A 23,706-nucleotide genomic window follows, 5' to 3' on the forward strand; every position below is an offset into this window, starting at 1 on the left:
GTGGCCCTGAAGTGGAAATATCAGCATCTCAGACAGCACAGTCAGAACTTTGCACAGCTCTGGTTTGGTTTTACAACATTTTCTAAATGTTTTTATTTTGCAGAACGGCGACACAGTGGCTTAGCGGTTCACACTCATACCTCACAGCATGAAGGTTGTGGGGTCGCTTCCTGCCTTTCTGCGTGGACTCTGCATGTTCTCCCCATGTCTGTGTGTGTTTCCTCCCACAATTAAAAACATGCTTATTTTGGGTCTCCTCTTTTCTTTTCCGTGACCAAAGCACCATCTCTACATCGGAAGTTGGTCCCCCGGCGCAGGATTGTGGCTGCACACTGCCCCTAGTGGTCGGACTGATTCTAACAGTAATTAGGATGGGTTAAATACAGAGGACAAATTTAGTTAAGTGTATACATATATACACATGTACAACGACAATAAAGGCTTTTTCAGTTCATTTTTTGTAGAAAATGTGTTTTTTTTTTCTATTTTAATGGTTTCATATTCTGTGAAAAGTTTTCTGGAATGTTTTTTCTGTGTGTGTGTGTTCAAAAATGTGGCATTTTCTGATGCCATGTTTTCTTTTGTGTGAAATATTATATTTGCTTGTTTTACAAATAGATTTTCCCTCCTGAAATAATGTAGTTTTTCTTTTCTTGCTGTGTTTTCTGAAATATTGTTGCATCCGGACCCAGAGGTTCACCTGTATGTGAAGCTACGCCTCCTTTCTCATGTCCCCAAGCGTGTGGCAGTTTATTTCTTTTTTAGTCATATGTAACATTTTGTTATTGATTTGTCACATTGCTCTGTGTTATGTTCATTTTTAATGAGTCTTCTTGCTTATAGTCGCACTGCCTCGTCTGCCTCAGTTGAGCTGCAACATGAAATATTGCTTTCCCATAATTCCTGTCATGTTGTTTTCCAAATGACAGTTTTGTTTTCTAAAATGCTGCATTTTCTGTTTTGCTCATTCAGTCTATGTGAACACTGTGTTTTGCAGTTGAAGGCCACTGTAATAATGAATATTTATGCACAGAATTTCTCAGATTTTACCAACAGGAGCTGCTGTCTCATTAGTTGGCTGCATTAATGCAAGTGCAAAGACTGGCAGGAAATACAGCAGCGACTGGCAGTTCATTTGTGCTGGGTTCCAAAAGTTCAGCAACATTACCCCACAAACACGTGACTGACCACAAACACAGTGAATGTGTGACTGTACTGACTGTGGAGTAAAGTATAATCAGCCAAGTAGAATCTTGTAATACATGAAATGATCAAATGTCTAACTTCAGGTGGTCATCATCGGCCTGACGGGGATTTGAACCAAGGACCATGGCAAAGACCACCCGCTTATTCACTGCCTATAGCAAGACAACTTGTATACATAAGTTAGCACATATCGGTGACATGAATCTTGACTCGGTCACCAGACGTGATTTCGGAGCAGGCGTGTCAACATCGCCCAAAATTACGTGCAAAGTGCCTCTTCTGTTGTTTTCAAACTTAGTACAATCAGGACACCGTCACAAGTGCACATAAAATGCCAGCACATAGCCAGCACTCAATACATTCACTCAGCAGGTAGAGTGTAACTGCACCATGAACTACACATGAAATATCAGCACATAGCCAGCACCCAGTACACTCACCAAGCTGGTATTGTAAATGCACATGAATTACCAGCACATATCCAGTGTTGCCAACCGAACGGTCCCCCCTAAAAATCGGTCCGCCCTGCCTTCACTGTGCATGCGTCATTAGCCGCGGTTCACAGTTTATCACCTCGTTTCTGCTTCAAACTGCACTCTAGTCATCATCTATCTCAGGGACAGATATCTGAAGCTTTTGTACAACAACCATTTTCACATAAATTCAGCATTATTTCATTATAAAAGACGAGGAAGCGATCAGCTACATCAGCTGATGCATTCACTGTGCGTCGGTCATTTCAAAGCATCACAGAGTATCGGCTTGTTTCTGCTTAAAACTGACTTCAGAATGATTTAAGAGGTTTTACCTTTATCTTCTGATGGTTAATAATCACATTAATTCATTTGATTGCTTTGGGTGAAGAGACTCTGTCTCAGAGCTCCGAAATGATGCATGCGCAGTGGAGGCAGGGCGGACTCATTTTTAGGGTGGACCCTTCAGTCTGCAACACTGAACGGTCTGCCCCTAAAAATCAGTCCGCCTTTTGCATCTGGGCATGCGTCATTTCGGACCACAGCAGCACATTTGAGGCGGCGTCTCTTCACCCAAAGCAATCAAATGGATTAAAGGGATTATTAACTATCAAATGATGAAGGTAAAACCTCCTAAATCATTCTAAAGTCAGTTTTAAGGAGAAACTAGGCTGTTTTAAGCAGAAATTAGGCAAAATTCCATGACACTTTAAAATGTCTGACACACAGTGAATGCATCAGCTAGCAGCTCATTTAGCTGCTGCACTCTGATCGCTTCCTCCGTCTTTTATGATGAAATAATGCTGAATTTATGTGGAAATGATTGTTGTACAAAAGCTTCAGATAGCTGTCACTGAGATAGATGATGACTGGAGTGCAGTTTGAAGCGGAAATGAGGCGATAAACTGAACTACGTCATCGGGGCGAACGACTTTTAGAGGGACGGTTTGGTCTGCGACACCGGCACTCAGTTGCATAGACAGTATATACGTACACACCTCATAACTTGCTGCAACGTAATCCAGCGTCGCCGCCATATTGGATGGGTCTCTTCACAATAGGCTCGCACCAGAGTCAACCCGAGTCAATGGAGAGGGAGCAAATTTGTTATTTTTTGCTGCTTACGGTTGCAATAACCTGCGCAGTATAGAAACCAGATTGAATGGGATTACTTTTCATAAAAAAGATTGAACAATAATTTTGGTTTACCTTTTGCAATATTATGTCATGGTAACAAACGGTACCTATGTGTAACGTTATTACAGTAGGAACTGGTCCTCTCTCTCATTAGCTGTGTTCTATCCAAGAAGTATCGCAACTCAAGCAAATTTTCATTAATGCAGCAAAAGGAAGAGTGCATTTGTGCGCATTTCCATCCGCTTGTTATGCGCTTTTGTTTCACAATTCTTTAGAACTGAGTGGTTTGTGTATTTCACAAAGCTGCACCACATCGCAAAATTAACTCCCCTGGAGTTACAGGGTGGCGGCACACGCAAGAAGCTGCGCAACACAGTTCTTTTTCAAGGCTTTTAGCTCTCCAGCCCCACTCAAAAGCCTAATAAGTTAGTTTAAGACCCTGGAACTTTCTTTTCCTGGTTTTGAAAAAATGTTCATCTTTGTAACAAATATTAAAGCAAAAATTCGCACAGCCTGAGCACTCCCATGCAAAAAAAAAATTATTATTTTTTATTTTATTAGGGGTGTCTAAAAAAAGTTTTTGTAGTAGTTGTTTTTTGTTTGTTTGTTTGTTTTTGCATGTGAGCGCTTAGGCTGTGCGGAGTTTTGCTTTAACATTTGTCTCACCTTGATCCAGCATGCCGTTTTACACATCTGGGATGTGCGTGTCTTTTTGATTCATCTTTGTAACAAAACCAGGTGAGCGAAGCAGAGGAAATTAAAGTGATGTCCCATTTATATGTGTGTGTGAGAGAGAGAGAGAGAGAGAGAGAGAGAGAGAGAGAAATAAATTCAAATGAGCAATCCAAACATGTTTCTTTACTAAATTCTAAAATTAATTTATACTTTTATCTATATGCCATACTTTGGTACTTTGGTCTTTGGTAAAGAGCATAAGACAAAGTCTTTCAGCAGGAAAGTACATATTTTTAATGTATGACAGCATCCTGTATCATAACTGAATCTCTGCTGTCTCTAACAAATCAAACCGTGGGAAAATCATATAAAAATTTGGGGAGTTACAAATGATTGTAGTTGGAGATACACCTTCCCCAGTACAAATAAATGCACTGGGGGCGCAAAAGGGACCAATCCAAGATGGTGGCCAGCTGATACATTAGCTCCGATAGGCAGCGGCAGTCCATGAGGCGTCTAGGTATAAAACGTCTATGCTCAGTACACTCGTCCAGCATGTAGAGTGTTAATGCAAACAAAATACCAACACATAGCCAGCACTCAGTACACTCATCCAGCATGTAGAGTGCAACTTGCAGTTTTGTTTGCATTCTGCAGCATGGTTCAGTGAACAGCAGTGTCCCACATGCTACATTTACCGCCTATGTGGCAAAATGTGCTCTCAGCACTGTGACATCTTTTCCAGTTCACTGTCACACAGTCTATTTACCTGCTGCAACTCTGCTACAAATGAGACACTAGCTCATGTATCCTTGCAGGTTAAATGTGTATGATAACTAACATAATAGCTGTGGCAGAAGCTGATGCCATCAACCTTCTTGTGCTCTTCATTCCGCTACAGAGAAAATGTCCTCTGTAGCGTGTTCAGTGTGATTGCAGTCTAAGTGCTGGGACTCTTTAAAGACGTGAGCACGTTGATGGCTGCAGTGAAAATGGGCACCATTGGCATCTTTGGAGGCCACTTGCTTGCAGAAGATGCCAGAGAAATGATCTCCAGCAAACACACAAACGGCATCTGTGATTATTTTCCAGTTAGCAAAGGTCTGGGACTGATTTTGTCAGCAAGACGGAGATGAAAAACAAACATTTTGTTGGGACTAAAGTACCTGTTTCTTCTTCTGTTACTAGCCCATGGGCCAGCATGGTCCCGTCTGCACCCCCAACACAACCCAATCAATTTGGTATCATTAGAAAGCTGAGGATGTTTAGATTACAAAAACAATTACAAAAATGTCAGAGAATGGCTGCGAGTAGCAGAAGTGGCTACACATGAAGTAGGTCAAGAGTACGTCATTACAACATTCAACATGAGAGTTTGTATGAAGGCAAACCCTCTGATTTGTGACGAGTCTGACAAATACAAGAAGCACATTGTACTCATTAGTACGTTCTACCTGGTTTGTGTGTACACAATGTCAGACACTTGTGAAATGGCCCATTTCTTTGTCGATATATGTCTGGTTTGAATACTTTTTGCACAAAATGAAAGCTGAAAAGTCACCCTTTTGAATGGTATATACATGGAGATAGGTGTAGAGATTTTAATTGTGCTTTTGCACTTTTTGATACAATAAAGCTGTGCACATAGTTCAAAACGTAGTCCATTCTACATAAAGACGGCTTTAATTTGTTATCTTATATGGTCCATTTGCTTAAAAGATGAGGATTTGGTAACTCTTTATGTTGTGTGGAAAAAATAGCAGATTTTGCAATCAGATATTTTCCTTTGGTGAGGGTTGTTCAGTAAATGTCCTCATGTGTCATAATGAGGCCCAGTATTTTTTTTTACTGTTACCAGTTATTTTTGTAATCTAGACATCCCAAGTTTTCTAATGACACCAAATCTAAAGTGTAACGGGGAGTGTGCATGCTTACCCATAGCCTAAACCCAGTGAGTGTCAGAACTGTTTTCTGCTGCCTTGTCAGTAACAGTTCCCAGCTTTTTGTGGAGCTGTCATGAAATAATACATACATCTTCTGCTACATTAGGCTGTGAAGCTCCTGAATTCTGGAATCAAAGCAGGTGATGTCTTGACTGCCTAGCAAGTTTGCAAAGACTTTCACTTATATGGTTTAGAGTCAGGAGTTTAATGCACATGTGCAATATTTCCAAAATTGGGCAGTGGCTTGAGGAGTACCATAATAATATATTATTAGTATTATTAGTATATATTATATTATTAGTAGAAGTGGACCTAGACCATATATGGTCTAGGTCCACTTCTAGATGTTTACACCTTCCCACTATGTGCAGAATGTAGACATCCTGGTAAGGGGACAATCCATAGCAAAGCCCACCAGCTTCCTGCACATATAAAGTAAAGACACAGCCTGGATTTTGGTCCACCATGCTTGACCCAACTTCTCTAAGAAGCAAAGAAGAAATATTCAGTCTTTTGTTGAACTGGACACCATCTGTAAACTTGAACAAACACGAGTAGGTTGACCTTCTGCCAAAACAAAAGACATTTAATGACACTTCACTGGTCTGTGTGAAAAGTGCAAAGAGCAAGTTGTCCACCAATGAAATGTGCAAGAACCCCTATGTTCAGAAAATGTGTCACAGTTACCATCGCTGCTGCCCAGTTCCACAAAAATCAGTCTTTTCCGTTGTCTATCTTTTCAAGGTCTTACCCGTCAGAGTGCAGATATTGGCAGATGTTTCGCAGGCTGTAGCAGCAGATAATCTCCTTAAACGTCTTCCTCATTTCCTGACTCCTAAAGGCATAGATCAGTGGATCAATCACGGAGTTGCACATGATGAGGATGAGGTACATGTTAAAGTGGGACATGAAGCACACGCAGTAGAGATTCCGCGGGCAGGAAATCATCAGGATCAGGTGGAGGAAGAAGGGAGCCCAGCAGACAATGAAGATTCCCAAGAGGATGGTCAGTGTGATCGCTCCCTTCATGCTGGTACGCTGGTGGATGGAGTTGTAGCCAGGCAGGGCGGCAATGCGCTTGACATGTGAGCGTGCCAACATGAACATGTGGCTGTAAAGCGAAGCCATGAGCAGCAACATGGCAAAGAACATGGAGACCAGGCAGATGATGACAGGGGTGGTGTCTGAGTAGATGATGAAGACAATCCCGCAGCTCGTGCAGAAGGTCCAGATTCCGCCGATGATGCAACCAGCCCTTTTCACCGTCATGATGTTGTGATACCTCAGTGCATAGAAGATAGTGACGTACCTATAAAGGATAACAAAGTTATGACTGTATGATTTCTACTGGCTTTTACTAGACACATGGCTATAATGTTACCATAGATATTCAACATGCACTGATACAAGATAAATCTAGTCATCTGGAATCTTAATAATTTAGTAGCATTATAAGTCACCACATTCCACTTATGCCCTTGTTTTGTGATTGTCCTTCCAAACATCTGCTGGCTGCTTGTACGGTGTTGACTCCAGTCCAGCAGCTTGTAAGTTAGAGAAATATCAGTGTTTTTACATGATCCAGACTGTCAAAACAACTAAGAATCATCCTGAATTTACTTCTTGTCAATGCTGTATATAATGCACTGCTCTGAGGAGAAATGCTGCTGTGTTACAATCAATGTTGCTTCACTGAGATCGTTTTGCTGCAGTTTTTTCCAGCAGCCATCATGTTGATCACTCAGTGTGGATGTGGCACACAGAATACAAACCAGCCCAGTGGGCATGTCCCATGGTGCAACAAAAGTTCAGATTTGACATTTGACAGATTTGAAATTCAGTAACAAGATGTTACAAGCATTTATTTTCAAAAAGCAGGAACAATTCATGGAAATATGCAACAGTAAGGAAAATACCCCAGACCACTAATACTGCATATGCAGCGGATGCATTCTGCGTTGTGTTGTTTTGACTTTGCCAATTCTCTCCCCTTGGGATGGGAACTCATGAAGGTCAAACCCTAGAGCTATGACCTTGTGACCAGAGAATCCTTATGAGCTGTTGAGGTTTAGTAACTACATATGTACAGTGACTCCTGCTGGCCTCCGTTACACATCTGGCACCCGTCTGTCTCGGGAGACAATGGAGTTGCGCCATGGGTCAGTCGGTAGTTGGATTGCAGCGCCTGCTATGACTGAAGAGCCCGATCCTGGATCGGCAGACTCTGTTGCAGGCGCTGCAAGTATAATTTCCTGTTTCTGTGGGTGCTGACTCTGCTCACTGTCATCATTGGAGTCTCCTTTCTTCCCAAAGCTCCTTCCTCCTCGCTTCTGCCAGCTGGATGCCACTCTTGGTGGTAAGCCGCCAGCTGTCATGGTCTGCTGCTGATGTTTCCAGGTCTGTTGGGTTGATGTTGCTTGCTCTGAGGTCACGCTTACAGACATCCTTGTGGCGTAGTGCAGGCCGTCCTGTGGGTCTGGAGCCAGTGGCTAGCTCGCCATACAGCATATCTTTGGGGATACGGCTGTCGTCCATGCAGACAACATGACCAAGCCAGCGTAGTCGTCTTTGACTAAGTAGGGCAAACATGCTTGGTGCTCCTGCCCGAGCCAGTACTTCGATGTTTGGGACACGGTCCTGCCAGGTGATGCCCAGGAGTCGTCTGAGGCAGCGCAGATGGAAGGCGTTCAGCCTGCGTTCTTGATGGGAATATAGGGTCCATGTTTCGTTAAGGACAGTGCTCAGCACACAGGCCTGGTACACTTTCATCTTGGTGTTAGTAGTCAGCATGGAGTTGTCCCACATTCTCTTTGCCAGGCGAGCCACTGCTGATGATGCTTTGCCAATGCTTATGTTAAGCTCGGTGTCAAGGGAGAGGTTAGTAGAGATGGTAGAGCCCAGGTATGGTCAAGGGTATGGTCACAGATGGTTATGCGGAGGGCGTTACTGACATCTTGACGCATAATGTTGGTTTTCTTGATGCTTATGGTGAGACCAAACTCGGTGCAGGCAGAAGCAAAGCTGTTGATAAGCTGTTGTAAGGCTTCCTCTGTATGTGTGGTGAGGGCAGCATCATCTGCGAACAGCAGCTCTCTGATGAGAACTTTCCTCACCTTGGTCTTTGCACGGAGGCGGGCCAGGATGAAGAGGTTGCCATCACTTCTTGTGTGAATGAAGACTCCATCTTCAGTCTGGTTGAAGGCGTGTCTCAGCAGCAGCGAGAAGAAGATGCCAAAGAGTGTTGGTGCAAGCACGCAGCCCTGTTTCACCCCGCTCTTGATTGGGATGGGTTCTGTATTCACACGTATTAGCGCCCTGCATGTTCCATGTGAAATTCTACATGAAGGGGGAGGATGGGCATTTGCACAAACTCAGCCACGTACTACGTTTGTTGGACCGCCCATTTCAATAAAATATCTAATTTCCTTACAAATGCAGAATAAAAGAGGTTGGTAAGGATAGACCTTACTCGTGTGATGCTCTTGAGGTAGTAAAATGGCAAATGGACTGCATTTATATAGCACTTTTCCATCTGCATCAGACGCTCAAAGCGCTTTACACACCAATGCTTCACAATCACCCCAATGTCAGCCTGCTGCCATGCAAGGCGCCCACTACACACCGGGAGCAACTAAGGGATTAAGGACCTTGCCCAAAGGCCCTTAGTGATTTTTCGGACAGGCTGGGATTTGAACTGAGGATCCTCTGGTCTCAAGCCCCACGCTTAACCACTAGACCATCACCTCACCTTGTAGTATATGTAGTATTATTGTGTTGTGGCGCTACACAAATAATGGCCCCTTCACACATAGTGCGACGTTTGGATGGCGTTTGACCGAAAATGATGAAACAGCTTGAAACAGTTCGAAATTAGTGCATGAAACATCGCACTGACGGGCAGGCGTGCACGAACCCATTGTAAGAGTTTGTGCACGCGCCGGTGACTGTTGAGAAGGAACAGTGCCAGGTGCAGCACATGGCACCACTTATATGTGGAATAAATAAAAAATAAAAACCAGCTGGTACCTGTGGGACCATATTGTGCTGCTTATGTGGAATAATAATTAAAAAAAAACACACCACCCAGGACGCAAACTCGTGCCTTTCAACACCTCTGATCCCCAGTCAGAAACTTTACCACTGAGCTATGGAGCTGTTCTTTGAAAGCTGCGGGAAGCTGCCTCATATCAGGAAGGACATGATGAGAGAGTTTCATTACACTAGAAGTCTTTCAGAAAGCGCTGTAACTAGGTTTAAGGATATGATTCCTTCGTTATGTTCTCTAATGTCATATACCAACACAGAGCAGAGTAGCTACCTAAACTCTGTAAGGGAGTTAGAGTATCTCGTCAATAGTTTTACATCCTCTTTGAAGACAACTTTGGATGCTGTAGCTCCTCTGAAAAAGAGAGCTTTAAATCAGAAGTGTCTGACTCCATGGTATAACTCACAAACTCGTAGCTTAAAGCAGATAACCCGTAAGTTGGAGAGGAAATGGCGTCTCACTAACTTAGAAGATCTTCACTTAGCCTGGAAAAAGAGTTTGTTGCTCTATAAAAAAGCCCTCCGTAAAGCTAGGACATCTTTCTACTCATCACTAATTGAAGAAAATAAGAATAACCTCAGGTTTCTTTTCAGCACTGTAGCTAGGCTGACAAAGAGTCAGAGCTCTATTGAGCTGAGTATTCCATTAACTTTAACTAGTAATGACTTCATGACTTTCTTTGCTAACAAAATTTTGACTATTAGAGAAAAAATTACTCATAACCATCCCAAAGATGTATCGTTATCTTTGGCTGCTTTCAGTGATGCCGGTATTTGGTTAGACTCTTTCTCTCCGGTTGTTCTGTCTGAGTTATTTTCATTGGTTGCTTCGTCCAAACCATCGGCATGTTTATTGGACCCCATTCCTGCCAGGCTGCTCAAGGAAGTCCTACCATTATTTAATGCTTCAATCTTAAATATGATCAATCTATCTTTGTTAGTTGGTTATGTACCACAGGCCTTTAAGGTGGCAGTAATTAAACCATTACTTAAAAAGCCATCACTTGACCCAGCTATCTTAGCTAATTATAGGCCAATTTCCAACCTTCCTTTTCTCTCAAAGATTCTTGAGAGGGTAGTTGTAAAACAGTTAACTGATCACCTGCAGAGGAATGGTCTATTTGAAGAGTTTCAGTCAGGTTTTAGAATTCATCATAGTACAGAAACAGCATTAGTGAAGGTTACAAATGATCTTCTTATGGCTTCGGACAGTGGACTTATCTCTGTGCTTGTTCTGTTGGACCTCAGTGCTGCTTTTGATACTGTTGACCATAAAATTTTATTACAGAGATTAGAGCATGTCATAGGTATTAAAGGCACTGTGCTGCGGTGGTTTGAATCATATTTGTCTAATAGATTACAGTTTGTTCATGTAAATGGGGAATCTTCTTCACAGACTAAATTATGGAGTTCCACAAGGTTCTGTGCTAGGACCAATTTTATTCACTTTATACATGCTTCCCTTAGGCAGTATTATTAGACGGTATTGCTTAAATTTTCATTGTTACGCAGATGATACCCAGCTTTATCTATCCATGAAGCCAGAGGATACACACCAATTAGCTAAACTGCAGGATTGTCTTACAGACATAAAGACATGGATGACCTCTAATTTCCTGCTTTTAAACTCAGATAAAACTGAAGTTATTGTACTTGGCCCCACAAATCTTAGAAGCATGGTGTCTAACCAGATCGTTACTCTGGATGGCATTTCCCTGATCTCTAGTAATACTGTGAGAAATCTTGGAGTCATTTTTGATCAGGATATGTCATTCAAAGCGCATATTAAACAATTATGTAGGACTGCCTTTTTGCATTTACGCAATATCTCTAAAATCAGAAAGGTCTTGTCTCAGAGTGATGCTGAAAAACTAATTCATGCATTTATTTCCTCTAGGCTGGACTATTGTAATTCATTATTATCAGGTTGTCCTAAAAGTTCCCTAAAAAGCCTTCAGTTGGTTCAGAATGCTGCAGCTAGAGTACTGACGGGGACTAGCAGGAGAGAGCATATCTCACCCGTGTTGGCCTCTCTTCATTGGCTTCCTGTTAATTCTAGAATAGAATTTGAAATTCTTCTTCTTACTTATAAGGTTTTGAATAATCAGGTCCCATCTTATCTTAGGGACCTCGTAGTACCATATTACCCCATTAGAGCGCTTCGCGCTCAGACTGCGGGCTTACTTGTAGTTCCTAGGGTTTGTAAGAGTAGAATGGGAGGCAGAGCCTTCAGCTTTCAGGCTCCTCTCCTGTGGAACCAGCTCCCAATTCAGATCAGGGAGACAGATACCCTCTCTACTTTTAAGATTAGGCTTAAAACTTTCCTTTTCGCTAAGGCTTATAGTTAGGGCTGGATCGGGTGACCCTGGACCATCCCTTGGTTATGCTGCTTTAGGCGTAGATTGTGGGGGGGTTCCCATGATGCACTGTTTCTTTCTCTTTTTGCTCCGTATGCATCACTCTGCATTTAATCATTAGTGATTGATCTCTGCCCCCCCTTCACGGCATGTCTTTTTCCTGTTTTTTTCCCTCAGCCCCAACCAGTCTCAGCAGAAGACTGTCCCTCCCTGAGCCTGGTTCTGCTGGAGGTTTCTTCCTGTTAAAAGGGAGTTTTTCCTTCCCACTGTTGCCAAGTGCTTGCTCATAGGGGGTCGTTTTGACCGTTGGGGTTTTTCATAATTATTGTATGGCCTTGCCTTACAATATGGAGCGCCTTGGGGCAACTGTTTGTTGTGATTTGGCGCTATATAAGAAAAAAGTTGATTGATTGATTGATTGACATGGAAGTATTACAAAATAAAATTAAAATCCCACACATATAAAAACACCGCATTTATCAAGCGAGCAATACAAATATGATCCGTCTGTTCCTCTGGTGATAACCCATGGTCACTGATATACAGTCATGAAATGACATGAATGAGAAACGGCGTGCTCTGATCATGTCCACATCTACTGGTCAGACGCGCGTGTGTTCTGCCTGACACACTTGTCTTGTGGATGGTGCGCCGCAGCACAGACACTGCGTCATGTGGAACAAAGCTCACGTGGATGACGTGACAGTCAGATCACCTACTGCGTGTTCTGATCTGATGGTCCGTTACAACCTGGGGGCTGTCAGTGTCCGCTCCGTGCGCACGCTCGCTTGCTGCAGCTTGTCTCCACCACGGCGATATCTGTTTTTATTTATGTCCACGTAAATACAACAATCAGACACACACCTCACAGTGGACAGTTGTTTGTCCATGACTGTCCATGTTATGTGGGCCGCTGAAGAGGAGGTACTGCTGGCCCACCACCACCAGAGGGCGCCCTGCTTGGAGTGCGGGCTCCAAGCACAAGAGGGCGCCAGACCCAGAAGAAGTGACAGCTGTCACCCATCGCACCAGCTGTCACTCATCTACACCACTATATAAGCCAGACTGCAACTCCACCTCCCCGCCGAGAAATCGACTACCGAAGAGGTAATTTTCTCTGCTGACTCATATTGTTGAGTGATAATTTGGACTTCTTTTGCAGCCGTTATCCTGTGGTGTTTGTCCTTATCTGTGGGATTGGCGTTTGGTGTGACAGCGACGGCTTCGCCTCACACCCCAAACCAGATAAGTGGTTTAAACAGGAGCTGCACGAGTGTGTGATTGGAGGTGGAGGTGCTCCCTCCTAACTGAGTGCAGACTGTGGATTACTGAGTATGCGGACTCACACTCATTCATCTTGTCTTTGTTTTCTGCCAGCAGTACCAGGGTCCACAGCCGAAGACAGAGGCCACCTGGGGACTCGGGACTTGGCGGCTCCGGTGTTCTTCAGACCGTTGGTGGTGGAAGCCGTGTGGGACGTGGCTTCTCTCTCGTCGGGGGTCTTCTATCTTCGAGCCTGCCCACACGTCACCTGGTGTTAATTGACTTTACAAATTTTGTGTATTTAGTTGTGTGTTGTCACAACATTAAATTGTTACTTTTTGGCTTATTCATTGTCCGTTCATTTGCGCCCCCTGTTGTGGGTCCGTGCTACGACACCTTCCCAACAGTCCAAACACAGCAGGCGTTGTGTAGCTGGAATGTCCAGAATGACAGATCACCACAGCTGCTTCTGTCGGAAGCCACGCCTCCTGTGAGTGGAGCGCACACACCCACGTCAGTGTGTGTGTGTTTGCAAAGTCACACTTGTGGGGAACTTAGACAAAGTTCACAGCAGTACGACAGTGATTGTCTGCAGTCTGTTGTCATGTGAAGAGTGTGACTGGCCACGCATTTTCTAAGTGCCATGCGAGCAGTGTTAGATGTTCGTGCGTGTCACCAGGAATTTGGCCGGCACCTGCCACGAGAGGGTGCGATGAGTTTGCACAACGCACACTTTGTCTTTCAGGCGGTTGTGTACACAAATAGTTGTAGCAACAGGTGTACGAGGTGTTGGCGACAGGGACGACATTACACAGTTTGCACACGATTCCTGTGTCATGTGTACTAAGTGTGCACTTTGTCCAAACTTCGCACTATGTGTGAAGGGGCCCTTACTAAAGTTGAAGGCATGGTGGTGAAGCGGTTAAGTGTGCTTGTTTCCAGTGCGGAAGGTTCCCGGTTCAAACCCACCACTGCCCGTTCTCCATGTAACATGGGCGTCTGGCAAAACACCTGTGTCAAATCAGCATGTGGTGACTGAGTGAAAACAAGCAAACAGCCAATGGAACTTACTTTTTTTTCTTTTTTCAGTACCTGAAAAGCTGATCCACATCCTGATAAAAACTTAGCTGAGATTAGAGAGGCAGGGATGTGACTGCAGGTGGGCGGAGCAGGCGGGTATCTCAGCGCATTGCATGGCAGCATGCTAACATTGTGTGTGTGTGTGTGTGTGTGTGTGTGAATGGCCGAATGTAAGGCATCATTGTAAAGCATTTTGGAAAAACCGCTATAAAAATGCAGTCCATTTACACAGCATCCCTTATGCTGATTCTAAACATTTTCAGGCTGTGCCTTAGCGAGCTAACCAGTTTTGATTTTTTGATTACATATCTGTTAGTTTACATGATGTAAACAATTTTCCACAATATGAGCTATTTAAATCAGCTCATATAATTTCTTGTTGGGGGGAGGGGGATTTTATTTTTTGTGCTTTTGAAATGACACATACACGTACGGACCTTCACCTGTGTGTTCCTTACCTGTCTACAGCGATGGCCAGCAGGCTGCACATTGATGCAACAACAGAGATGCAGATCATGGAGTCAAACACGTTGTCCATCTGCCGGATGAAGTGGTCCTCCACCACCAGCTGACGGTTGTTAAGGAGGTAAATGATGATGGTCTCCCAGGCATTGGACACACTCACTAGCATGTCAGCTACTGCCAGACTGCAACAACCAACAACTGGTTTTATTTATTGGTAAAAAAAAAAGTGTTTATACAAATAAAATTTTTCTTAAAAAATAGTTTTTTTCAGATATTGATATAGGAGTGACGGTAGATGAAAAAAGAGAACAAGGATGTTTTAAAAATTATTGCAGCAGCATTATATCTGCCTATGTTCTCTGTTTATATTCAGATATCTGAAAAAGTGGTGGACGGGTTAAACTTTGTGGATAGGTGGCATTTTGGTCAGCAAATAGTTGTAAAACTTTAAGTGCCCCTGTTTGCTTTTCCTTTGATGCCATTCTATAACACCTGTCTCTTGTGACATCACATACAACCCCTGGCAAACATTATGGAATCACCGGCCTCGGAGGATGTTCATTCAGTTGTTTAATTTTGTTGAAAAAAAGCAGATCACAGACACGACACAAAACTAAAGTCATTTCAAATGGCAACTTTCTGGCTTTAAGAAACACTATAAGAAATCAGGAAAAAAAAATTGTGGCAGTCAGTAACGGTTACTTTTTTAGACCAAGCAGAGGGAAAAAAAAAAATATGGAATCACTCAATTCTGAGGAAAAAATTATGGAATCATGAAAAACAAAAGAACACTCCAACACATCACTAGTATTTTGTTGCACCACCTCTGGCTTTTATAACAGCTTGCAGTCTCTGAGGCATGGACTTAATGAGTGACAAACAGTACTCTTCATCAATCTGGCTCCAACTTTCTCTGACTGCTGTTGCCAGATCAGCTTTGCAGGTTGGAGCCTTGTCATGGACCATTTTCTTCAACTTCCACCAAAGATTTTCAATTGGATTAAGATCCGGACTATTTGCAGGCCATGACATTGACCCTATGTGTCTTTTTGCAAGGAATGTTTTTCACAGTTTTTGCTCTGTGGCAAGATGCATTATCATCCTATCATCATTTTCCTGGTTCTCTCCCTCAGCCCCAACCAGTCCCAGCAGAAGACTGCCCCTCCCTGAGCCTGGTTCTGCTGGAGGTTTCTTCCTGTTAAAAGGGAGTTTTTCCTTCCCACTGTAGCCAAGTGCTTGCTCACAGGGGGTCGTTTTGACCGTTGGGGTTTTACATAATTATTGTATGGCCTTGCCTTACAATATAAAGCACCTTGGGGCAACTGTTTGTTGTGATTTGGCGCTATATAAAAAAAATTGATTGATTGATCTTGAAAAATGATTTCATCATCCCCAAACATCCTTTCAATTGATGGGATAAGAAAAGTGTCCAAAATATCAACGTAAACTTGTGCATTTATTGATGATGTAATGACAGCCATCTCCCCAGTGCCTTTACCTGACATGCAGCCCCATATCATCAATGACTGTGGAAATTTACATGTTCTCTTCAGGCAGTCATCTTTATAAATCTCATTGGAACGGCACCAAACAAAAGTTCCAGCATCATCACCTTGCCCAATGCAGATTCGACATTCATCACTGAATATGACTTTCATCCAGTCATCCACAGTCCACGATTGCTTTTCCTTAGCCCACTGTAACCTTGTTTTTTTCTGTTTAGGTGTTAATGATGGCCTTCGTTTAGCTTTTCTGTATGTAAATCCCATTTCCTTTAGGCGGTTTCTTACAGTTCGGTCACAGACATTGACTCCAGTTTCCTCCCATTCGTTCCTCGTTTGTTTTGTTGTGCATTTTCGATTTTTGAGACATATTGCTTTAAGTTTTCTGTCTTGACGCTTTGATGTCTTCCTTGGTCTACCAGTATGTTTGCCTTTAACAACCTTCCCATGTTGTTTGTATTTGGTCCAGAGTTTAGACACAGCTGACTGTGAACAACCAACATCTTTTGCAACATTGCGTGATGATTTACTCTCTTTTAAGATTAGGCTTAAAACTTTCCTTTTCGCTAAGGCTTATAGTTAGGGCTGGATCAGGTGACCCTGGACCATCCCTTGGTTATGTTGCTTTAGACGTAGACTGTGTTTCATAATTATTGTATGGCCTTGCCTTGCAATGTGGAGCGCCTTGGGGCAACTGTTTGTTGTGATTTGGCGCTATACAAGAAAAAAGTTGATTGATTGATTGATTTTAAGAGTTTGATAATCCTCTCCTTTGTTTCAATTGACATCTCTCGTGTTGGAGCCGTAATTCATGTCAGTCCACTTGGTGCAACAGCTCTCCAAGGTGTGATCACTCCTTTTTAGATGGAGACTAACGAGCAGATCTGATTTGATGCAGGTGTTAGTTTTGGGGATGAAAATTTACAGGGTGATTCCATAATTTATTCCTCAGAATTGAGTGAGTCCATATTTTTTTCCCTCTGCTTGGTCTAAAAAAGTAACCGTTACTGACTGCCACAATTATTTTTCATGATTTCTTATAGTGTTTCTTAAAGCCAGAAAGTTGCCATTTGAAATGACTTTAGTTTTGTGTCATGTCTGTGATCTGCTTTTTTTCTACAAAATTAAACAACTGAATGAACATCCTCCGAGGCCGGTGAGTCCATAATTATTGCCAGGGGTTGTAGATGTGACAGGGTTCAAAGTCAAAACTGACTGTCGTGCTGTGTTTTGACAGACTCTCTGAGTGACATTCTACTTGTAATTCAGTTAGTTTTCAATCTTCTTCCACATCTTCATGTGTTCATATGCGCACACACACACACACACACACACACACACACACTGGATGAAAACTAATTATCTCCTCTGCTACGTACACAAATACCATCTTCCAGCTGCCGTCAACCTTCCAGTTTCAGTTTCATAAGAGAACAGCAGCCAGCTCATTAAAGCAGCAAACAAAAGCACATAATGAAAACTGCAGCAGAAAGTCTCACTGCTTTGATTTCCTGAACTATGAACAGTTTTTACAAATAAAACATGGATAAATATATTATCTTATAATGCACAGAGTATTTATGCAAGCAGCATCTTTATTTAGAAGCTACATTTTTAGAATTTTAATGAGAAAATGGTGGATTCAAGAGGAAATAGTTTGCTGTAAAAAGTGCATGAATGATGCATGAACTACAGTAGCACATATTACATTGAATGCCTCTGCCAGTAGCTACATATACCTGCCCTTCCCGGATCTACTGGATCAGGACTAAACTAAATTTCTGGGCAATAATTATTTCAACATGCCCTCCTGAACATTATGTGAATCAATTTTTTGGAATCAACCTGATTCCAAAAAGTGAGGAAAACAGGTCAGATTCATCACAACAGTAGCCTAATACAGCAGGTTAGTGCTGATCACAAGTGATACTGAACTCAGCCTCATGACACCAGAGCTTCTGGACACACTCACCATTGTACTGTGTGCAGTGTATGCACTAACATCTGTGGTTATAGGAAGATGTCACTACAAAGCAAAAATGTATCTTAACATCTGACATCTGACAACTGTCTTTTGCTGAAGAGTGCAGCATGTTTTTCATGGGATTATACATATATATTATTGTATATTTCAAAGGATTTGAAGATGTTAGACAACAGTGAATCTTTGAACACACTGCCCTGCACACACACACACACACACACACACACACACACACACACACACACACACACACACACACACACACACACACACACACACACACACACAGGCAATTGTGCTCCACTGCCCATTTTCACCTTACTGCAAAGAAATAATCAGGGTTATGAAGACCGTTTATGATTGACACAGTTAGGGATGGAGTCACCTCGCCTGGATTAGGGATACCAGGGCCTCCTCCTGGACCCAGCAGATCGGGGTTGGGGGGCGCTCATAGGAGAGAACCTGGTGGCCAGGTCTGCCACTGTGGAACTCAGTCGGATTCAGATTAACAACAAATGCCCACACGGACTACTACTCGGGAATACTCGGTTATGGAACATAACTCTTGGAAAGTGGAGCATTACCTCCCTGGTGGGGAAGGAGCCTGAGCTTGTGCGGGAGGTTGAGAGATACCAACTAGAAATAGTTGGGCTCACCTCCACAGGCAAAGGCTCACCTGGAGAGGTGCTGGACTCTCTCGTTTTCCGGAGTTGTCCAGGGTGAGAGGCACCGGGTGGGTGTGGGGATATGCACAAGTCATCGGCTGAGTGCTGTTATTTTAGAGGTTTCCCCAGTGAACAAGAGGGCTGCTTCTGACTGCTGTTTGTGCATATGCACCAAACAGCAGTTTAGAATATCCAGCCTTCTTGGAGACTCTGAGTAGCATCCTGGAAAAGGTTCCTGTCAGAGACGCCTTAGTTCTACTAAGGACTTCAGAATCTTAGAGGAGAGTGACTGGGAGGAACAGCCCCCCCATCTAAATCCAAGTGGTGTTTTGTTGTTGAACGTCTGTGCCGGTCATGGATTGTCCATAACAAACAACTTGTTTGAGCACAAGGGTGTTCAGTACATGTGGTAGGAACACCCTTCTTCAAAGGTTATGATCCATTTTGTAATCGTGTCATTAGACCTGCGACTGTGTGTCTTGGATGGTTGGGTGAAGGGTGTCCAACTGATCAGGAGATGTCAACTGATAACCACCTGCTGATGAATTGCTCCAGTCTGAGGTGAAGAGCGCTCTGGAGCAGGTTTTCATCCAGGATGTCTCTGTACATTGCTGCATTCATCTTTCCCTCAATCCTGACTAGTCTCCCAGTTCCTGCTGCTGATAAACATCCCCACAGCATGATGCTGCCACCACCATGCTTCACTGTAGAGATGGTGCCTGGTTTCTTCCAAACATGACTCCTGGCATTCACACCAAAGAGTTCAATCTTTGTCTCATCAGACCAGAGAATTTTGTTTCTCATGGTCTGAGAGTCTTTAAGGTGTCTTTTGGCAAACTAAAGGTGGGCTACCATGTGCCTTTTACTAAGAAGTGGCTTCCATCTGGCCACTCTACCATACAGGCCTGATTGGTGGATTGCTGCAGAGATAGTTGTCCTTCTGGAGCATTCTCCTCTCTTCACAGAGGAACACTGGATCTCTGACAGAGTGACCATTGAGTTCTTGCTCACCTCCCTGACTAAAAGCACCTTGTCACTTGTACAAATGTGATCCCCGCATTCCTGCGCAATTCGTCATGCCAGTGCATCCTGCTTTGTCCCGCTTGGCGCCACACTATATACAGTGCTGTCGTTCTGCATACGCTCCTTACGCACTGCAGGTAGGGCACCAATTGCCTGTGGGGGCACCAAAAAAAAAAATCAAGCTCCTGCTTGCAGCTAGAGTACTGACAGGGGCTAGAAGGAGAGAGCATATTTCACCCATATTGGCCTCTCTTCATTGGCTTCCTGTTAATTCCAGAATAGAATTTAAAATTCTTCTTCTTACTTATAAGGTTTTGAATAATCAGGTCCCATCTTATCTTAGGGACCTCATAGTACCATATCACCCCAATAGAGCGCTTCGCTCTCAGACTGCAGACTTACTTGTAGTTCCTAGGGTTTTTAAGAGTAGAATGGGAGGCAGAGCATTCAGCTTTCAGGCTCCTCTCCTGTGGAACCAGCTCCCAATTCAGATCAGGGAGACAGACACCCTCTCTACTTTTAAGATTAGGCTGAAAACTTTCCTTTTTGCTAAAGCTTATAGTTAGGGCTGGATATACAACAACAGTTGCCCCAAGGCGCTTTATATTGCAAGGCAAAAGCCATACAATAATCACAGAAAAACCCCAATGGTCAAAACGACCCCCTGTGAGCAAGCACTTGGCAACAGTGGGAAGGAAAAACTCCCTTTTAACAGGAAGAAACCTCCAGCAAAACCAGGCTCAGGGAGGGGCAGTCTTCTGCTGGGACTGGTTGGGGCTGAGGGGAGAGAATCAGGAAAAAGACATGCTGTGGAAGAGAGCAGAGATCAATCACTAATGATTAAATGCAGAGTGGTGCATACAGAGCAAAAAGAGAAAGAAACACTCAGTGCATCATGGGAAACCCCCCAGCAGTCTAAGTCTATAGCAGCATAACTAAGGGATGGTTCAGGGTCACCTGATCCAGCCCTAACTATAAGCTTTAGCAAAAAGGAAAGTTTTCAGCCTAATCTTAAAAGTAGAGAGGGTGTCTGTCTCCCTGATCCGAATTGGGAGCTGGTTCCACAGGAGAGGAGCCTGAAAGCTGAAGGCTCTGCTTCCCATTCTACTCTTAAAAACCCCAGGAACTACAAGTAAGCCTGCAGTCTGAGAGCGAAGCGCTCTATTGGGGTGATATGGTACTACGAGGTCCCTAAGATAAGATGGGACCTGATTATTCAAAACCTTATAAGTAAGAAGAAGAATTTTAAATTCTATTCTAGAATTAACAGGAAGCCAATGAAGAGAGGCCAGTATGGGTGAAATATGCTCTTTTTATTTCTAATATATATTATAATGGATTGGTTAAACAGTTGCATTTTCATTCCTTCTTATGAGTTAGATAATGTATCTGTAAACTTATGTTTATTATAAATCTAACATCTCCTCATAATATAATTTCAGGTTCAGATGCACTGTGCACACTGATACACATTAACATGTAGTGTTTTCGAATAAGATGCACAGTATTCACACAGGTGGCATGAAATTAACCTGTGCCAGAAATTTTGAACATTTCAAAATGTTCTTTGCGCAGTGGCGCACAGTTTACAACAGTTTATGGTGAGTTTACTGCGGGGATCAAATTCAGGCACGTTTCAAGGTGCCTTATAGTCCTTCTGCCCCGATCGCTCGGTTTAGATGGGCGACCAGCTCTAAAAAGAGTCCTGGTGGATCCAAACTTCTTCCATTTACAGATGATGGGGGCCACTGTGCTCAATGAGACCTTCAAAGCAGCAGAAATGTTTCTGTACCCTTCCCCAGATTTGTGCCTCTAGACAATCCTGTCTCGGAGGTCTACAGATAATTCCTTTGACTTCATGCTTGGTTTGTGCATGTTCACTGTCAACTGTGGGACCTTATATGTAGACAGGTGTGTGTCTTTCCAAATCATGTCCAATCAACTGAATTTACCCCAGGTGGACTCCAATTAAGCTGTAGAAACGTCTCAAGGATGAGCAGTGGAAACAGGATGCGCCTGAGCTCTTTTGAACTTCATGGCAAAGGCTGTGAATACTTATGTACATGTGATTTTTATTTTTAATACATTTGCAAAAAATCTAAAAAAAAAAAAACAATTTTCAAATTGTTATTATGGGATATTGGGTGTAGAATTTTGAGGAAATAAATTAATTTCATCCATTTTAGAATAAGGCTGTAACATAAAATGGTGGAAAAACTGAAGTGCTGTGAATACTTTCTGGATGCATTGTATTTTAATTTTAGTTTGCATTGTAGCTTGGCATCACAATAGCTTTGCTGCCCAATCAATATTCAAGCAGACATTATTTGATGAAATAATAACAAAGCCATCTGTAAAAATAAAGTAAATGAATACTGTGTGCAGTCTGGGACCGTTTAGACATGCAACAAATGCTCCATACAGCGAATGTGTTAACCTCCGTGGTACTGGTTTGTTTCATTATTTTTCACACTGCTACTTTCTATTTTTTGGTTTTTTGGGGAGTACATGGTGCAGTTTTGTCTGATCCACTGAAAACTCATCTGTTCACCCTAAAAACCAGCAAACTAAATGTATTCCATCCCTGTTTGTGAAGGCTGAGTTGAGACATTTGAACCAATCACCTGCAGACGAAGAAGTACATGGGCGAGTGAAGGTTCTTGTTCTTAACGATAGCTGTGATCACCAGGATGTTTTCCAGCAATGAGATGATTCCCAGGGTCAGAAAGACCTGAGGAGGCGAGAGAGAGCACACAACGTGACTCAGAACAGACAGCACAAATATTAAGGTCGACTCACGAGGTTCCTAAGTGTTGGTGCTGTGGTGTCAGTGATAATGGTCACATCAGCAAATATCAACAACCTCAAGTGCAAAGCTCCATCATTTATTCAATTCACAAACTATCTATCTAAACTATCTAAACTAGGTATCAGCCCGACATTCTCCAGCGAACACAACTATGCACATTAGTTGTTAAGATATTTGATATTAATTAGGCAGACCAGGTGTCTTGTAGCAACTGGGCTATGCTAACATCAGGTCACATCTGAAAGCATGCACAGTTTGAGTCCTGGATAGCAACCACCCAGTTTGAAAACTGATCCATTTCCACCTCACCAAATAACCATTTACCTGCTGCAGCCAGGTGAAACGTGGGCACCTCCGTGACCCTCTCCACCCACTAAGTTCCTTGGAAAATGTCATAGTTGACATTCTCGTACAACGCAAGTAATATATCAATGGTTTTGCCAGTATGGGTGTCATCTAACAATAATCCAGCTGCTGAGCAACTTTTCTATGCTCTTCTCGATGCTTAAAGTGACACTACATTCATCGATAAAGACGTGAGCAGTGAGCAGTCAGGTGAGGCAGGTGAAGCCGTGTCATCATGGAAAGAAAAAAATGTAAAATGAAAAAAGAAATTAAATGGTTATATTTATCCAGTGATTTGTAATAAAAAGTTATTTTCCTTTTAACTTCACAAGTTTTAGATCTTTTTTATTCAGAATTGCTGAATTGTCACATTTGCCGGTCAAATACTGAAAAGAGACATGCGGTGAGGAAGCAGCCAGCTGTGCCTCACCTTGGATTGCACAATCGCTGCATGCTGTGCACGCAGACTGTCTCACTGTCTCTCTGTATGTCGCCATTAAAATGGTCAAACATTTTGGTTATATGAACTTAAATTTCATAGTTTAGCTGATGTACATAATGTACAGTGTTTTTTTCTCAACAGCTGTATGTGTGTGTAACGTGTTTCGTGTGCTGAGTGATCAGAAAACGGCTACAAAACACACCAAGTGAGGCACGCAGTTCTTCTGCCTCATGTTAGGGGGCAGTAGTGATCACAGGGATTCTTCTTGCAGCAACTCCTCAGCTGCAGAATAA

At 42.9% G+C, this 23,706-nt stretch overlaps 1 protein-coding gene across 2 annotated transcripts in view; it reads right to left on the bottom strand.

Annotated features, from left to right (window-relative positions):
- Positions 1 to 5,761: 5,761 nt before the first annotated feature.
- mc5ra (melanocortin 5a receptor) overlaps positions 5,762 to 23,706 on the bottom strand; it is a 116,458-nt gene continuing 98,513 nt past the window's right edge. The window contains exons 3-5 of one of the 2 annotated variants that reach the window (XM_034173887.1): positions 22,442 to 22,548; positions 14,637 to 14,825; positions 5,762 to 6,743 (exon numbers count right to left, since the gene is read on the bottom strand). In XM_034173887.1, the coding sequence (XP_034029778.1) occupies positions 6,182 to 6,743; positions 14,637 to 14,825; positions 22,442 to 22,548 (858 nt within the window). In that variant the 3' untranslated portion in view covers positions 5,762 to 6,181. The remainder of the gene's footprint in view (positions 6,744 to 14,636; positions 14,826 to 22,441; positions 22,549 to 23,706) is intronic. The other variant, XM_034173888.1, reaches the window with a different exon arrangement.

This window comes from Thalassophryne amazonica, chromosome 7 (genome assembly GCF_902500255.1).
Source record: "Thalassophryne amazonica chromosome 7, fThaAma1.1, whole genome shotgun sequence".
Taxonomy (NCBI): domain Eukaryota; kingdom Metazoa; phylum Chordata; class Actinopteri; order Batrachoidiformes; family Batrachoididae; genus Thalassophryne; species Thalassophryne amazonica.